General features: G+C 36.2%; 1 protein-coding gene across 2 annotated transcripts; it reads left to right on the forward strand.

Moving 5' to 3' along the window:
• Positions 1-972: 972 nt before the first annotated feature.
• LOC102197560 (immunoglobulin-like and fibronectin type III domain-containing protein 1) lies at positions 973-17,043 on the forward strand. 2 transcript variants are annotated; one of them, XM_005729759.1, is made up of 24 exons: positions 973-1,025; positions 3,645-3,731; positions 6,306-6,428; positions 6,520-6,659; positions 7,700-7,799; positions 7,908-7,934; positions 8,191-8,236; positions 8,311-8,506; positions 8,781-8,894; positions 9,019-9,181; positions 9,286-9,558; positions 9,755-10,132; positions 10,606-10,730; positions 10,883-11,024; positions 11,329-11,622; positions 12,432-12,731; positions 13,117-13,293; positions 13,418-13,546; positions 13,683-13,991; positions 14,629-14,714; positions 14,820-15,012; positions 15,629-15,925; positions 16,522-16,848; positions 16,965-17,043. In XM_005729759.1, exons 2-24 carry the CDS (start codon positions 3,695-3,697, stop codon positions 16,967-16,969), a joined length of 3,981 nt encoding a protein of 1,326 aa, XP_005729816.1. In that variant the 5' UTR covers positions 973-1,025; positions 3,645-3,694; the 3' UTR covers positions 16,970-17,043. The 2 variants fall into 2 exon arrangements, with proteins under 2 accessions (XP_005729816.1, XP_005729817.1); XM_005729760.1 differs by lacking the exon at positions 3,645-3,731 and having other exon boundaries at positions 974-1,025.

The raw sequence follows: 17,043 nt of genomic DNA on the forward strand, positions 1-17,043 counted from the left end.
TGCAGCAATGATCTTATATTAACACAGTCTCACAATCAGAATACTGTATTAATCCCTAAGGAAATTGTGTAAATGTCTACTAGATTATGTAAAAGTCCTTACCGCATTTCCTTCCATTGTCAGCTCAGTGGTGATATTCCTGATGTCATCAGAGTTTTCTTGCAGTTGAGTCATTTACTTTAAAAAGATCAGAGTAACTATTCTAACTGCGCTGATATGCCATGCTTGTTTAACCTCTGACTGCTAACCACTGCTCAGTACACAGAGTCCAACATACCACCAACACCACGAGCAACCACCTTTCCATAATGCCAAAGCAGACACAGTGTGACCTCCCAAATACCAAAGGCATGCTGTGAGAATTTCTGCTGATACATTTAGCGGTCTATTGGAACAGTCAATCTGTTCATTTCAATTAGAGATTATTTTACCAAATAAAATGTCTCATGTTAATGTTTATTGACCAATAAAGTCCATAGTACAGTGATCATATTACTATAGACCTCGTGAAGCTGCCAGTCAAAACCTTTAAGTTAGATAGTTTGCCTATAAAATGAAATTATAGGCATTATAAGTCTGAACCTTGAACCATGGAGTATGGTAATAACCATTCCTAATGTAATTGTAATTAATGAGAATATGCTGGAATCCATCTTAGTTTTATTTGAATCTGGTGCAATTTAAATCTTCATATTAATATACAGTGCTGATGGGATTTTTATGTTCTCAACAGTAATGTTTGAAAAGTGTTGACTCAGAATCTCCAATGCCAGATTGAATGAACAGTCATAATGTATTTCCAGTGACAACTGCAAAGTGATCGCTTTCATAGAGATGCGTAAGATGAGCCTCGAGCCTTTACCAGCGTTGTAATATGGATTTTTACCAACTATCCATGTAAGGGTTTCTATGTGCTCCAAACGTTTATCACCGAACAAAAAGGAGTGTCCCCTTTGAAATATTGGGTAGTGAGAAGAGCACAAGTTGAAGGCGGATAACTGATCAGAGACGACAAAAAACAAAAAGTGAGTACAACTTATGTTATTAGAAAAAATGTGTGTTAGTAATTTTAATGAGTGTCCCAGAAGAACTGCTAAACTAATATTTTAAACATGAGGTTTGACTGAAATTCTTATGCAGTGCTTTTGACAAGCAAGCAAATTCGGCAAGACTTTTAGTGCTATTTTATAACAATGGCACACCAAAAAGGTATTATTTGATATGACCTATATTAGGACTGAAAGTGCAGTCTAGTTCTAGTAAATGAGTATCCTGTAAATGTACACCTATAATAATTTCCCAAACATAATTTAATAAAGAAAATCATCAAGACATTTTCAGTTGCTATAGAAGTCAAATAATACTGAAAACAGAAAAAACAGAAGACAAAGATCCTGGAGATTTTATGACTTGGTTGTATATTACCAAAATTGCTATATCAAAGTGATATCTTTCTGCAATGTTATCTTCTTGTGTGGTAGTACAACCTTTAATGCAATACAGTCAAAAAATCAATTTCTACAACAATTCTATGAAAAGGAGAAACATTAATTGACCTTTTGAGATCAGTCCAAACATTTAAGATCTCAACAATGAATGACATTTAACCGTGTGACTTTCCCATTTGGCTTCCCATGACTTACAAAAGACTGAACCTATAAACTAGGTCTGAACTACAGACACTGTGACACATCAAAGCTTAAGCTTTTTTTCTGGGTTGTAGATGAAGGTCAGATATACTGCTTTTTTTCACATTTACAGTGTCTCTTTTATGGTCCTAAAAATAAAACACTGCATAAAAAAGCCTTATGGCCATAATCTTCATATAAGGTCCATTTTGTTCAAATTAAAAGCCTCTCAGCTCTATAGCCATTAAAATAATTACTGAACGAACTTAAAGATTAAAAATAACCTATACAAAACATATCTTTGGTTTACTATCCACTGTTATTTAAGGTTCCACTTTTCACTTAAGAAAAGTTCAGTGTACTGAACCTGAAGTTTATTTTTAAATTAGACTTAAAGAAGTGCAGTCATCTTCTTTTGATGCTATTATGACCTGGATGACTAAGAGCCTACATAGAGATATCTCTAAGGAGTATTATAAAGCTAAAGAGCAGTTTTAAGCATTGATGGCATAAAAAAAAAGATATACAGGTTACTTCATCGCCTTATCACTTTGATATAAACACACTGAGCTCTCTTCTATGTTTGGATCCTGAGCAGTTAAATTGTTGGCACAGCCACCTGACTCCACGGGCAGTTGGGTGGAGTGAGTCACTAGGTGGGATTTCACATTCCCCATTTACAGTGTCCCAGCATGTCTCCAACTGTCTGCACAAGTCACGCGTCAAGGAAGTCAAGGAAGTCAAGGAATTCCCAGTTTAATGATACATGAGAAGATGCTTGAAGGCAGGATTTCTCAAACTCTAGTTGCCCATGGCTCTGTTTCTAGGTGCCCTTGATTCTTTCAACACTAACAGCTACTAGAAAAGAATGGTTAAGTGAGACTGACTATAACTGACTGCAAAAGAAAAAAAAAAATTAAGACTTCTCATAATTTTTGCTGCAGTAAAGAAATAATATATTTTCTTCTAGATGTTTCCTTTATGAAATGTATTTAATAATCTCAGCTAAAGAAACTACTTACCTGCAAAAAATAAATAGATAAACAAATAACTGATAAAAAAAAAACGTTGTTCAAGTTTCCTGCAAACTGCTGATTATGTATATATAAGGGAAACATAATAAAATACATAAAGGATGAATTTGGTCATATATGGACAATATGAAGTATGAGTACTGAAAACTGGACCTTTTTTATCATGTCAACATGCAGCAATTTTCTTTCATTATTATTCAAGGCTAAATTTGTATAAAATGCATAAAACATAACATCCACTCACCCATTACATCATTAGTTACATCTTGCTAGAACTGAGTTTGGCTCATGTTGACACGATAGTATCACAGAGTTGGTGCAAATCTCCCATTCCAGCACATCCTAAACCTGCTCTGCTGGATTGAGATATGGTGACTGTGGAAGCTATTTAAGTACAGTGAACTCATTGTCATGTTTAAGAAACCAGTTTGAAATAATTTAAGCTTTGTGACACGACACCTGGCTAGAAGTAGCTTCCAAAAGATGTGTACACAGTGGCCATAAATGGCTGGATTTGCGCAGTGACAATACTCAGCAAGGATGGGGTGTTTTTATACAATGTTCAATTGTTTGAAACACTCTGGCCATTCTCCTCTGACCTCTGGCATCAAAAGGCATTTTCACCAAGAAAACCGAACCATTCTCTGTAAATAATTTCTGAAACACTCAGACCAGCGTGTCTAGTACCAACAATCGTGCCATATTCAAAGTCACTCCAGTCACCCTTTTTCCCCCCATTCTGATGCTTAGTTTGAACTTCACTTGGTTGTCTTGACCATTTCAACATACCTAAATGCACTGGCTTCCTGCTATGTGATTGGCTGATTAGATATTTCCATTAACAAGCAGTTGAACAGGTGTAACGAATGAAGTGTAATGAAGTGGCTGGTGAGTAGATGTAAGGCTTTTTAATACTAATGAAATCAGCTTTGATTATAATGACAGCATTAGTTAACAGTGACAGTCTTTCTTTGTACTTTAGCCACACAAGGATCGCACCTCTGATCTGATAATCAACAATCAAACATTGCCATGAGTTCAAAAACAAACCAGGACCCAAAAGCCTTCGGTAAGTATGAAAAATGTGATATTATATATTATATTATTTAATATAATATAGCTTCTATAAAAACAGCGACAGCTGCTGAGTCTAGCAAGTCTACCATGGGAAATAAAGGGATGGAGGTTTAGGTTCCTTTATTTGTACCCGTAAGTAGGATTAACTATCATTCAGGATCAGACTACTTAACTCTCATTGACTTGCTAATGTGAAACATACAAATATAAACTATGAACAGCTATTCCCTAATAAAACAGAGCCAGATGAGACTGAAATCATTAATGGGCCAGCTTTGTAGTACACCAGTGTTTCACAGTTGACAAGCTCACTGTTCTTACAACATTTTGTAGGCTGCACATCCATCTGACCTACATCACACCTTGGGTGATCAGCTAATTCAGTTTAGATCATTCATCAAGCCTGGAGATAATAAAACCCCAGCTGGATTACTCAAGATAATTCTAAACTACAGACTGCAATAAATGTTTTCAAATATTACTGTTGTGCTGCAGTCGTTGCTGATTCTGCCTGTGGGTAGCTATAACAGAGAGCAGGCATTTCTGCTTCTATCCAGGATAAAAATGAACTGAGAAAACAAATGTTGCAAAAAAGGACTCGGAGCACACTTTCTCTCATGGCAACTGCAGGCAAATCTACTAAAAAACTGGAGAATCGTGTAAATGATGTCTATCGTTATTTTATACATATATTTATCTCTTTTGATGTTTAACATGGTGTCATTCTTCATTGTCACCTGTATCTGAACTGAACTGACCATTTTTGTGTTCACTCCAATGCTATGCATTTACCGTTTAATGAAGAATACCCTATGGTTATGACACATATTTAATTTTGGAAAAATTATATGAATAACAATTAGGATTAATAATTCTTTCTGCACTGCCGTACAGTCTGCTATTCTCACACTGAATAATTTGTGTGTGTGTGTGTGGGGGGGGGTCCACTGCCCAGGGCCTATGGCTCTATAATAACCCGTTTACATCACAGCTGGACTCCTATCTAGCTCTAAAGACATTTTAGGGATTATTAAATCAAAAAGGATGCCTTATAAATGAGATATTTTAGTTTTCTTCTTCACAAGGAGGATAATCTGCAGTCTACAGTATTGAAACAAACTGACATACACGTTCACTGTGATTTTACTTGTAAAGATGAAAACAAAAAAAATAAATGAATGGACATTATAAAAAGTAAGCATATGGTTTAGCTGGGTTTACAGCAGGAATATCTACTTTATACAGTCAACAAATTCTTACCGAATGTGTTCCTGCCAAGGTTCCTGCTGCCAAAAATCCAAAAAATTATTCATGTAGTAATTGCTATGCAGAAAAAAAGCAAAAATGCTCTCCTGCTAGATTATGTCTAAATCAATGCTTCAGGAACAAGGTCATAAGAATCGTGCTTGTGTCCAGATGATATAAGCATGTGCATCAACCCATTGACAGATTACACATACAGTTTGATGAATATTAAATAAATGCCCTCAAACTATGTTAAGGCCACAGAAAAAAAATATGCAGAGTAGACAATCTCAAAGTGACTCACAGAAGGCATGACCAAAAGAAGTTATCCCTGGATACTCCATGTCTGATCAGATTTGTTGTTTTGTTTTTGTTTGTTTTGTTTTTTTTATTTCCTCCTCACTGAATAAATCTGAATATGATTGGTATCTCCACATTTAACTCTGGCATAGTTTGGTAACAAAAGTATGGTTTAATATGATATATTTAAAAAATATATTACAATGACGCTCAGACAGATTGGATTATATATGCTGAATTATGTTAATATAAATGTAGTAGTAAACACATACTAAATGTACAAGCCCCAGAGTACTTAATGCAGCTGAGCTGAACACCATGCATTTATCTAAAACCAGCAATAAGTTAAATAAACGTAGTGCTCTATAACATGTCTATATGATTGGAATTTTGGATAAGAGCAAAAAAACAAACAGAAAACCCTGAAAAATATGCTATGTGTCTTTTTTGTTCTCACAAAGAACACAGTTAGTGTTTAATACAGTAACAGATCCTAAAACTTAGTTTTGATCTACTGACTTTACAACTCTATAATGACTTCTTAAATAGACACACTTACAACTTGTCCAAGTCACTTTTTTGGTTAAAATAAAAAGAAATAAAAATAAATGAAAAAGTATCATGCTGACAGGTTAAAACCATCTAATTTTAAAATCAAAGTCCTCCAAAAATCTATACATAAATTAAGCATTTAACCAAAAAATTACATTAAATTAATACATTAAATTAATTAAACAACAAAAAATGTGTAGAATTTAATCCAAACTTCAGCTTAGTCAATAGAGTTTAACATATTTCAAGATCTTGCCATGACCTAGCTGTAATGTTAAGAAAAGTAAGGAAATGGTGACCTCTTGTGAAATTCCAGTGTGAAACTGCAACTGTTCTAAATAATATATACTCTGCAGACACATGCATTTGTAACCTCTATGTTTTTCTGTTGGTAGCGGGCTTCCTGTTCATGTTTACATTCATAGCATCAACCAGCTATGCTGTTAAACACTAAACCTTCCCTTGACAGTGGCTATCAAGAAAAGGTCCAGGGTTCCTGGGGTTATGATCACTCAGACTGTGGAGCAACTGCCACCAGGGAAATCGACTCCCGACTTTACCCGCAAACCAATTGCTGTGACTGTCCAAGAAGGTAGAAAAACAACCATAGCCAGTGAAACTGACAATAACCATAGAGCATAATTATTAACACCTGCATCACTGTCATGATTTGATTATTTCAGGTAAAAAAACCTTTTTCAAAGCTATGGTTAGTGGAGAGCCAGCACCAACTGTGACATGGAGGCGTAACAAAGGTGAAATAGATGACCCAGAAAAGTACAAGACTAGATATGATGAAAGAGCTCGAGAACACATTCTTGAGGTAAGAACAAAATAAAAGGATTGGGCTAATGATAATTTGCCAACTTTAATTTTTCAAGCTAAACATTTTTGAAGTCATGAAATTCTTTTTTGAATATTCATTAACAATTAAAACAACAGTTGTAACTAAGTGTACAATATGCATTTACTTTTAGATTGAGGTAAACTTGTAGTAATTGTAGGTGTCACGGGCCTGCAGCTGCAGACTGTGTGGCGAGAGGATAAGGACCCAAACGTGGACACTTGAAAACATGAGTGGGTTTAAACAAAAGGGGAGCCTTTTATTTAGGCTGTATGAAAATACAAATAGAAGTCAAACGAAAACTTAACCAAGACTTAACTAATAAACTAAACTGAGCGAACTAAAGCTAAACACTAAACACAGGGATTACGGAAAATGAGACCTGGACATGGAAACCTGGAACATGGAGCGTGAAATGCAGGCAACCTGACAGGGTACAAAGAAAAAACAGAGGGTGATTAAGGAGAGTGGAAACAGAAACATGGCTGGGAAAAATAGACATAGCGACACAGGGGAAGCAACACTAAACACACTGAACACGGGACGAGAGACTGTCAAAATAAAATAGGAAACACAGTAGGATGCAGACTGAGACACGCACTTGACACAGGAGGAAAGAACGCACATAGGAACCAGACGGACTGGGAAGATGAAGGGAGGAGACAACAAGAGGGAAACATGGAAGCGAGGAAGAGAGGGAGCGAGACCAAACACAGACACGACTGGAGAAACATACACAGAAGACATGACAGACTGATAATAAACTCGAACTTAAAACATCTTCATAATGCGATGGAAGAAATAAACGAGAGATAACCTCAAGCCTAAAATATCCTAATAAAGCAAAGGGTCATGAACCAAAAGGAAAACCCAAAAAGCTTGGTCATAGACCCCAAACCATGACATATGGTGCTAAAGCTCCATAACCAAGTTTAACTTTTTTTGGGAGATAGACTCAGATATTGATTCCACTGTTGTCAAATATTTACATATTTCACGTGAGAATCATTTTTTGTCAGATAATCAACATCAATCCAGACCAAGCAGACACTTACAAGTGCTTTGCCACCAATGAATACGGAAAAGCTGTCTGCACCACCACTCTCAATGTCATTGCAGGTGAGCTTTATAGTTAACAATAAAAACTGAGTTAAACAACTTTACAATATACCATGTCTGGTAATTAATGACTTCTTGTTCTATTGTTGTTTTCATGCATGTATGAAGCCGGCTTCAGGAAGAAGAGCCAGGGAGGTAAGAAAGCATACTTTAACATGAAGTGGTTTACTCTTTCTAATAGCGTCCAATCCACAAGTTTCTTTTTAGAATTACAGACTTTTAGCATATTTATTCTTTGCAAAATTTTACTTCTATAGCAAAGATTTGTTTCTTTTTTATTGCAAAATAGTAAAATTTAAACAAAAAATTGACAGAGCCTTATAAGAATCCTTCACAATTAATTAATAGATGGCAGAATTTTATTTTAAATTTAAGTCAAAATGTCTTTCAGGAAGTCAGCAGGAACCACAGGATTTTAGATCAATGCTCAAGAAAACGTAAGTTCACATCAAAGTCAAATTATTCAAAATGTGTTCTGCGTGTTTTAATGGCCTCCAATGCCCTTTTTTAGTGTTGTTGTCACTAGGAAAAAGCAACTCCCACCACAGAAAGAGGGAGAAATTGATCCTAAACTCTGGGAACTGCTTATAAGTGCACCAAAGAAAGATTATGAAAAAATCTGCTTGGAATTTGGGGTTACTGACTTTCGGTGGATGTTGAAGAGATTGAACCAGATGAAGAAGGAAAGGGCAGACGAACAGGCAAAGGTACTGTATAAATTAACAGTTACACATGAATTCTGGATTTTGTATCCTGAAGCAACGTTACTGAGTTTAACCAAGGAAGAAGGTTGACTTGCATCTTGAGCTTTACTTTAAACCCTGGTAGTTCATCCTGCTAAAGTCTGCTTGGTTATTTTAAATGTTTCTGATTTAATTCCTTCCTTCCATTTTTTCAAAACGTGATTATTTAAGCAGTAAAGTTTAAAACAACACTTGCAGACACATACATTAGATAAAACTTGTTATCTTTCCTTTATAGGTTGTAGAGCAGCTGGAAAATGTGAAACAAATTGAAGTGAAACCAAACGGAAAAGCTGAATTTGGATTTGACATGCAGCTATGGGATCCCAATAGTGCAGTTAACTTATACAAGGTGAATTTAAAAGCATTCTAAAACAGCAAAAAATAATAATAATTTTTAATTAAACTTGCTAAATAATAATTTAATAATGAAAATAAATACATAAATAATAATGTTACTACTTCTGTCTCAAAAGGATGGTGTAATGGTTCCTTATGCAGATGATGAAAATTCAAAACATAGCCTTAGGAAAAAAGGAACAAATTATATATTTAGCATTAAAGACCCTCAGCCAGAAGATGCTGGATTTTACCAGGTTGATGTCGAAGAGGCAAATGTTCTTACAACTGACTTCAGAGGCAAGTGAAACTACTCTTAAAGTTTATAAAACAAATCAAGTACATTTATATTTTGGAAATGAGATCATCTTGGGTTTCAAAATCTACCTTTTTTCCTCTCTTAGTGCCTGCAGTGGAGTTTGTAGACAAGATTAAGGATGCTAAGGCTGTTGAAAGTGAGGACGCTGTATTTCAGTGCGTTTTGTCAACACCACTCAACAGAATTACTTGGTCAAGAGAAGACTCCTCACTTGAACATGGGGACAAATATGAGATCACTGTCTCAGAGGACAAACTAACTCACACATTAAGAGTAAAAGATTGTGAAATTGCAGATAAGGGAGCATATTATGCCATTGCTGGTATTGCTTCCAGCAGGGCCTCTCTTATGGTGGAAGGTGGGACATTTTTTCTTTTTTGTACTCACAAAGTACAATAATAAATAAAAATGCAAATGGTGTAATACAAAGACAAATAGTCTTGACTGTTTGATAGTCATGATATTATTGAACCTGTTTTGCTCATCATTTATATTTTAGTCAAACCTTTTGACTGAAATAACTGTTCTCTCTATGTGTGTCAACTATAACTCAGAGGATCCACATGGTCGGAAAGGTCGCAAGGGAACCAAAACCATTGGACATGATAACCTGTCTAACCAAGGCTTGGACAAGGCAAAGATTTCAAAAGAGAAAGATGACTTGGAGGCAGTCAATCGAGCACTTGCTGAAAAGAAAGCTGCAAACACACTCGGAGATGCGAAAGATGGGGGTGATGGAAGAGATGGTTTAGGGGCTGGGGATGGTTCCAGTGGTAAAATTGGCGATGGTTCTGGTGACAGGGATGGTGATGGAACTGATGGAGATGATAAGAACCACTTAAGAAGCGAAGAAGATGATAAAGATACAAAAGATGATGCGAGTAAGAAGAAGCAATCACGAACTGGGCCTTTGGTTCCTGACACTGCCTTAGGTAAAACTCCATACAACATGGTTTAAAGACTGAATAATGTATGCTCAGATTACAGATTATTATAATGTCAAAGATTTAGCTCAGCTATTCTCAAGGGTTAGTATCTGCAAATACTTGTAACTTGGCAATATCAGCCCATTTTCAATCAGTGTTTCAGGATGACTCCACTAAAGGTTCGATCAGATATAATGTTTGAGGCTTAAGTATCATTTCTATTCCAGAGGGAGAAAATGGACAAAAGTGAATGTGGTTCAATTTTTAGTGAAAGATAATCATCATACATATTTCCCAATCGCATCTGCTGTCCACAAGAAAGTGCATACTGTAATGATAAGGATTTTTAAATTAAATTGTGCACTTATGTGCTTTCAGTTTTATCTCTATTGTAATTTGCTACTGATGTGTCATTTTAAAAATAATCAAATCAATAATTTGTTATATAACGTGATTATTTTTTACATTTTCACATGTAGATCGAGGTGTTCAATTTGTCAGTGGGCTATCAGATACAAATGCCAATATTGGAGAACGGGTGGAGATGTCTTGCAAACTAAGCAGTGAGACGTCAGAGGGGCGCTGGTACAAAAATGGGAAACTGGTAAGTCAAAGGAGTAAAACAGGAGTGTAACAAATTGCCACAATTCACTGTATATGAAATTACTATAACTACGACTTTGTTGTTTTTCTACAAATAACTAACATTTTATATAGTTAATCACTTTTTTACTGTTTATTTACTTATTTGTCTAGCTAACAAATGAAGATGGGGTAACAATTATCAAAGATGGAGCCTTTCACAGGCTGATAGTTGATTGCTGTAAAAAAGATGATGCAGCTGTGTACCGCTTTGAAGCTGAAGGACGTAAATCAGAAGCAACACTTAGTATTCAAGGTCAGAATAAAATGAGTAACATGGCTGTAGCACGGCAAAACATATCAAATAATTAGTGCTGTCAGTGTCAATCTCGTTAAAATGACGTTAACACCATAACCGCATTAACACAGCAAATCTCTGTTAGCGAGTTACCGCGGATCGGCCCGTGTGTGGGGCTGCACAGTGTCAACGCGGTTATGCCGTTGACGACATTTTAACAAGATTAACACTGACAGCACTACAAATAATATAATAACACTTTTTTAAAAAAAGTTCTCAATGTTTAAATAAAACACTTTTTCCCATCTCTCCTATACTAAAGATCCACCAAAAATGGACCCTGATGCACTAGGAAATTTCACAAAGCCAGTCATTATAAAGGCAGGCGAAAATGCTGAATGGAAGCTGCCATTCTCAGGCCAAGCACCAATGACTATACAGTGGTACAAGAATGACGATGAGCTGCTGCCAGCCCTCAATGTGAAGATTGAAACGTCTGATTCTGAGAGTCAACTACGCCTTATTAAGTGTCAAAGAAAAGACAGTGGAGAGGTGAAAATCAAAATAAAAAATGAATTCGGTACAACAGAGGCAATATCCAAACTTATTGTACTGGGTGAGTTTTCCTCAGATATAATCTGGCAGTTTCTGTGATAACAGCCGAGGACATGTTAGACATAAACAGGCTGTGGAAAAATAACATTTTCTACTTGAGCGTGCAAGTGGTATACTGGCAAATGTTTCACAAAAAAGCCCTATGAATAAATAAACAAAGGCTTTTATCGCCACTGAAATGATAATGATTTTAATTTTCCGGAGATGAATACAGCAATTAGAGGAGTATGTTTAGGAAATTATGACTTTGTAATAGCAAAAATTACAGACATTAGCTTAATTGTTACATATTATCTGGCATAATGACCTGTTCTAAGTTGGTTCTCTATTATATTTACAGTTTGTTTGCTTATGTTGTGCTTTATTTACTTTATAAATTAAGTAAATAAAGCACAAATTATATTGTTCGTAGTGGTGTGAATAGTGAATAATTTAGTTGGTAGCTGGTTTGAGGCCCATCCCCATGCAAGAATGGAGATATTGCTTTAAGAGCAGAGCCTGTCTACAGAGAAACCTGTGCAATTATTCACTACAGTCTAATTACCATAATGCATGAATTCCAGCATGGCCTCAATCCAAGTGTACTGGATTGAGGCTTTCAACATGAAAATATCCATTTATTACCTTAAAAGACAGTCATAGAAATAAATCCCTGCTTGTAAAATGACCGTGCGTCAAATAAAGGCCTTAAGCAACTTAAGTACATTTTAAAAAATGCCCTGGTTGCTAGTTGAACAAAAACGGTATGGCAAAATGTAGAATGTGCAAAGATAAATGCCTCTGACGCATTTCTTGTCATGTTGTCAACAGACAAACCAACCCCTCCACAAGGGCCTGTGGACATTATGGAAAGTGCTGTGACATCTGTTGAATTCAAATGGAAACCACCAAAAGACAATGGCGGATGTCCGATCGCAAACTACATCATAGAGCGACAACAAGTAGGCCGAAATAAATGGACAAGTCTTGGTGAGATACCCGGCAACAGCCCAAGTTTCAAAGATTCAGATGTGGACCCTGGAAGGAGATACTGCTACCGGATTAGAGCAAAGACTGCAGAAGGTATCAGTGACTACCTGCAGACAGAGGACATACCAGCTGGTGTATTACGTAAGTTTTCAGTTAATGCCTTCTTCTTCATTACTTTTTCTTTGTTCAGTTTAGAAGGAAGTATTACAAGGCATGTCTTTTTAGTATCCAGGTGGAAACACTTTGTTTATTGCAGTAAAACCCTGACTAGCCGCTAATAAAATGTTTTGGGAGAAGTTAAAAGAAATCCATAAAGAATATATACAAAGCTATGTTAAATATATTAAAAACACTGTCTCTGAATTTATGTGTCTAATAAATACCCTTCCATTTACACATTCTTTAGTTTTCAGCCACCTGCTAATTATGGATGACGGAAATAATAAAAGTAATGTTGAGAAACATGACATGGCAACATTGATTAATTAACTCACTTTCACTTTTCTGTGACATATATCCCCCGCAGGTTATCCTGGACCACCAGCTGTACCCAAAGTGGTCAGTGCCTTTAAAGACTGCATTAATCTGGCATGGAGTCCTCCATGTGACACTGGAGGAACCAAAATAGTGGGATACAATTTGGAAAAGAACAAGAAAGGCACCAATTACTGGAGCCTTGTAAATCAAAAGGGGCCAATTACAGGTATACAACTTAAATGCTGAGGTGCAGGACATTTAGCTCAAGAGTAAAAATAAATGCTTGTGATTTACCTGCACACATCAGTGCAGATTTGTATTGATATAATTGCTCCTTCTGTTGTCTATAGATACAAAGTATGCAGTTAAAGACGTATTTGAAGGAGCAGCATATGAATTTCGAGTGTCAGCTGTCAACCTGTCTGGTGCTGGAGATCCCAGCATTCCATGTGACACAGTTATTGCAAGAGATCCAATGAGTAAGTTAATCACACAGACTTATGTTTTACTGTATTTGGGGGGATTTTTCAGTCATGAAAGTCATTCTTTAAAGTAAATATAATTCTCTCTGTCGTGTAATATAAAAGCTTCATTCTCACCTTACTGTTATTGCAGAACCCCCAGGCAAAGTCACAGACCTTAAATTAACATCTTCCAATTACACGACATTTTCGCTGGCTTGGACTAAACCTAAGGAAGTGCAAGGGGTAGAAGATGAAGCCCAAGGGTATTATGTGGAGATCAGACCAATAGAGAGCCTTGAATGGACCCGCTGTAATACCACCCCAATTACTCTAACATCCTACACTGTGCTTGGCCTTAAGGCAATGGCCACATACTGGGTGAGAGTAATTGCCACCAATTATGGAGGTGATGGAGAACCTCAGAGCTTTGATAATTATATCATTGCTATGCCTCCTCCTGGTAAGAAATGCAGTTTTTTATAGTTTGGTTATTGGTTATTTCTAAAATGAGATATATTTATATTTATTTTTCACAAAATGCCAAAGAAAATATGCAGTTTTTCTTCTAATACAACACACCTACAGAGAGGAACAATTGTCTCGAAAAAGCTTACAGCTGTCAAAAAATAATGTTTGTGTGCTATACACCCATTTAATATCTGTAGATATACGAGACGGCGGGTGAGAATTGTTGTGACAAGACAGGTTATGACTGAAAACACATCTGATAGGATTATAAAGCCCAGCATGGACAAAAAAACTGCACTTCAAATGCATCATATCACCAAGCATAGCAATTTAAATCTGTAGTTCAAACTCAAAGAAGAATTGTAAAAGAAAAACTAATGAGTGCATTTAACATCTTATTAATTGTTAGTTTTATTCTCACTACTAGTACAGGATTTCTGTGTAGTTGAATTATGACTAAAAAAGGGAGGTCTAACAATGGAATTAAGGTTAATTATACCCTTTGTGTCAACTATACACAGAGCATGTCCTCACAATACAGTACAGAGAGATTCAAAATACAGAACTCCCTCAGCAGCTTTATGAATTACAAATTTAATTGTATTGTATTCTAAATCTATCCCTCACAGTCAAACCAAAGTTTAAAGACCGCAACATGAAGACCTTTGTGGTGGTGAAATCTGGAAACACTGTTCGCCTCAACATCAACTTTGAGGTATTATTCCACAGGCTTTTACTCTGTTCACTGTGTGAGAATCGAATCAATGCTGTTAGTTAATATAGCAATATATTAATTTGACTCCTATGCTGTCATCTACAGGCATCTCCCATGCCTGAAATCTTTTGGTTAAAAGATGGTATTCCAGTACCAAAGCATGTAACCATTACCAACTCTGATAAAGGATCTCAACTCTTAATTCCTACATCTGAGAGGACGGACACTGGCATTTATACCATTACTGTCAAGAACATGGTTGGCCAGGAAAGCTTCAATGTTGAAATCAGAGTTACAGGTAACTGTCCAAGAGCCATAGCAATGGTTTGTCATTGTTAGGCTAAATAAGACCATATAGTAAAACTATGAAATCTACTTATCCTGTAAGTTGGCTGGATACAGTTGCATGGTAATTGCAGTACAGAATAATAACTGAATTTGGTGACTTGGATTCTATTTGTATTCATACTACCATGGAAACATATGTTTTAGCAAATACAATATGATTAAAGTAGGAACAGAATACATGTATTTATAACTTAATGTACCACATAGGTTGTACTACTTTAAGATCACATTAAAGGTATGCAACACGGTAGATAAGGGAATGCTTAAAGCCATAATCCTGTGACTGTAACAAAATACTCCAGTCCAATTTTCTCTCTGCCTTTTACTTTGCCTATTTCAAGAAATCCCTTTTTCCCCAAGCTACGCTTATTGCTGCAGCTAGCTGTACCTGTGTTAGGAGTTTTACTTGAATGAAAATCTTTCTAATTCAAAGCGTATCCGGCAGAAGCTGTACAAAAATCTATTTCCTGTCCAAACCATCAAGGGTACAATTTAGACTGAAAATCAGTAACCTAGCCCTGCTATATCAGTAAACAGTATTTTAAAATCTCTAAATTTTTCTCCAGATGATCCTAAACCTCCAGGTCCAGTGGAGCTGGAACAGAATATCCCAGGAACAGTGACACTGTCCTGGACTCCCTCTCCAGATGAAAAAAGGGATGACAGGCTGCACTACATGGTATCAAAGAGGGACTCCTTCAAACGGACTTGGAGAACAGTGGCAGACAACCTCTTTAACAACAAATTCACAGTTGTCAACATTTTACCTGGACGGCAGTATCACTTCAGGGTGTTTGCTAAAAATGACATGGGCCTTTCTCCACATTCCGAGTCCCCTGCATTTGAAACCAAAAAGGAAAAAGGTGTTTCAAGTTTAATCATGAAAACAATACAAAACTTGCAATCATTTTGCAAACTGTCAAACTAAATCACTGTTCCTAAGCTAAGCTAGGTTCTCAAGAAAGTGATGATTTCTTTAAACAGTAAACTATTAGATTTCCCTGACGTTCATTCATTGTTAGACTGGGGTTTGAGCCACAAATGTATAAAAATATTAATCAGATTGCCAATTAAGAAACTAAATAAGCCCTTTTCTGTATTCAATACAAAATAGCAAAGAAAGAAACAGGGGTCTCTGAGTGAGCGAGAATAAAATATGCACAGGCAGCCAATAACAGACGGCAAAACTGACAGTAAGAAAGTGCATGATAGCTATAAATATGGACTCATCTGTGAGCTTAAATGTGTCTGCTCATTACCCATGGTTATTAAAGATAAATGCATAACACACTTTTATCACAACCTTTACTTCAATCTAAGAAATCAGATTTGAAATCAACATAATGTTTAAATTTCACTAATTAATACTAACCATCCCTTATCATAAGTGTCCCAGTCTCCCCTACTTAATTATTATTTTTGTTAAAATATAATTACTTTTTGTAATTCTTTGTTTCAGAAAAGTTCCAAGTAAACAGGCCAGAGATAAAACACCGGATCTTCGATTCTCCTCCCTCATTTATTGTTCCCCTGAAGAGGCGTACAGCCCCACAAGGTTATGAATGCTACATGAGCTGTGCCATTAAGGGTGATCCAGCTCCACGTGTTACGTGGTACTGGAACAATATCAGCCTCAACACAAACACCAACTACCACATCACAAATGTATGTGGAGTCTGCTCCTTGCTTATATTGAGAGTGGGACCCAAAGACAACGGGGAATACAAAGTTGCCATACAGAACAAACTGGGCACTGCGGAGTCATCAATGATGCTGAATGTCAGAGGTATTCACAAGGTTTAACAATCATAAAGTTTTTACTAATTTGATTGTCTGTTGTAACATTTGAGTTTGCAGTATGTAGATTAAATAACCTTAGAGCAATATTGCTTTTTTTTGCAGAGTGAAGACAAGCCACAGCTCCTGGGAAGAAGCTGAACAAACACCTATGTGGAAATAATATAACCAATAAATAAAATGT

Source organism: Pundamilia nyererei, unplaced genomic scaffold (genome assembly GCF_000239375.1).
Source record: "Pundamilia nyererei isolate P.nyererei 1_Seehausen unplaced genomic scaffold, PunNye1.0 scaffold00034, whole genome shotgun sequence".
Taxonomy (NCBI): domain Eukaryota; kingdom Metazoa; phylum Chordata; class Actinopteri; order Cichliformes; family Cichlidae; genus Pundamilia; species Pundamilia nyererei.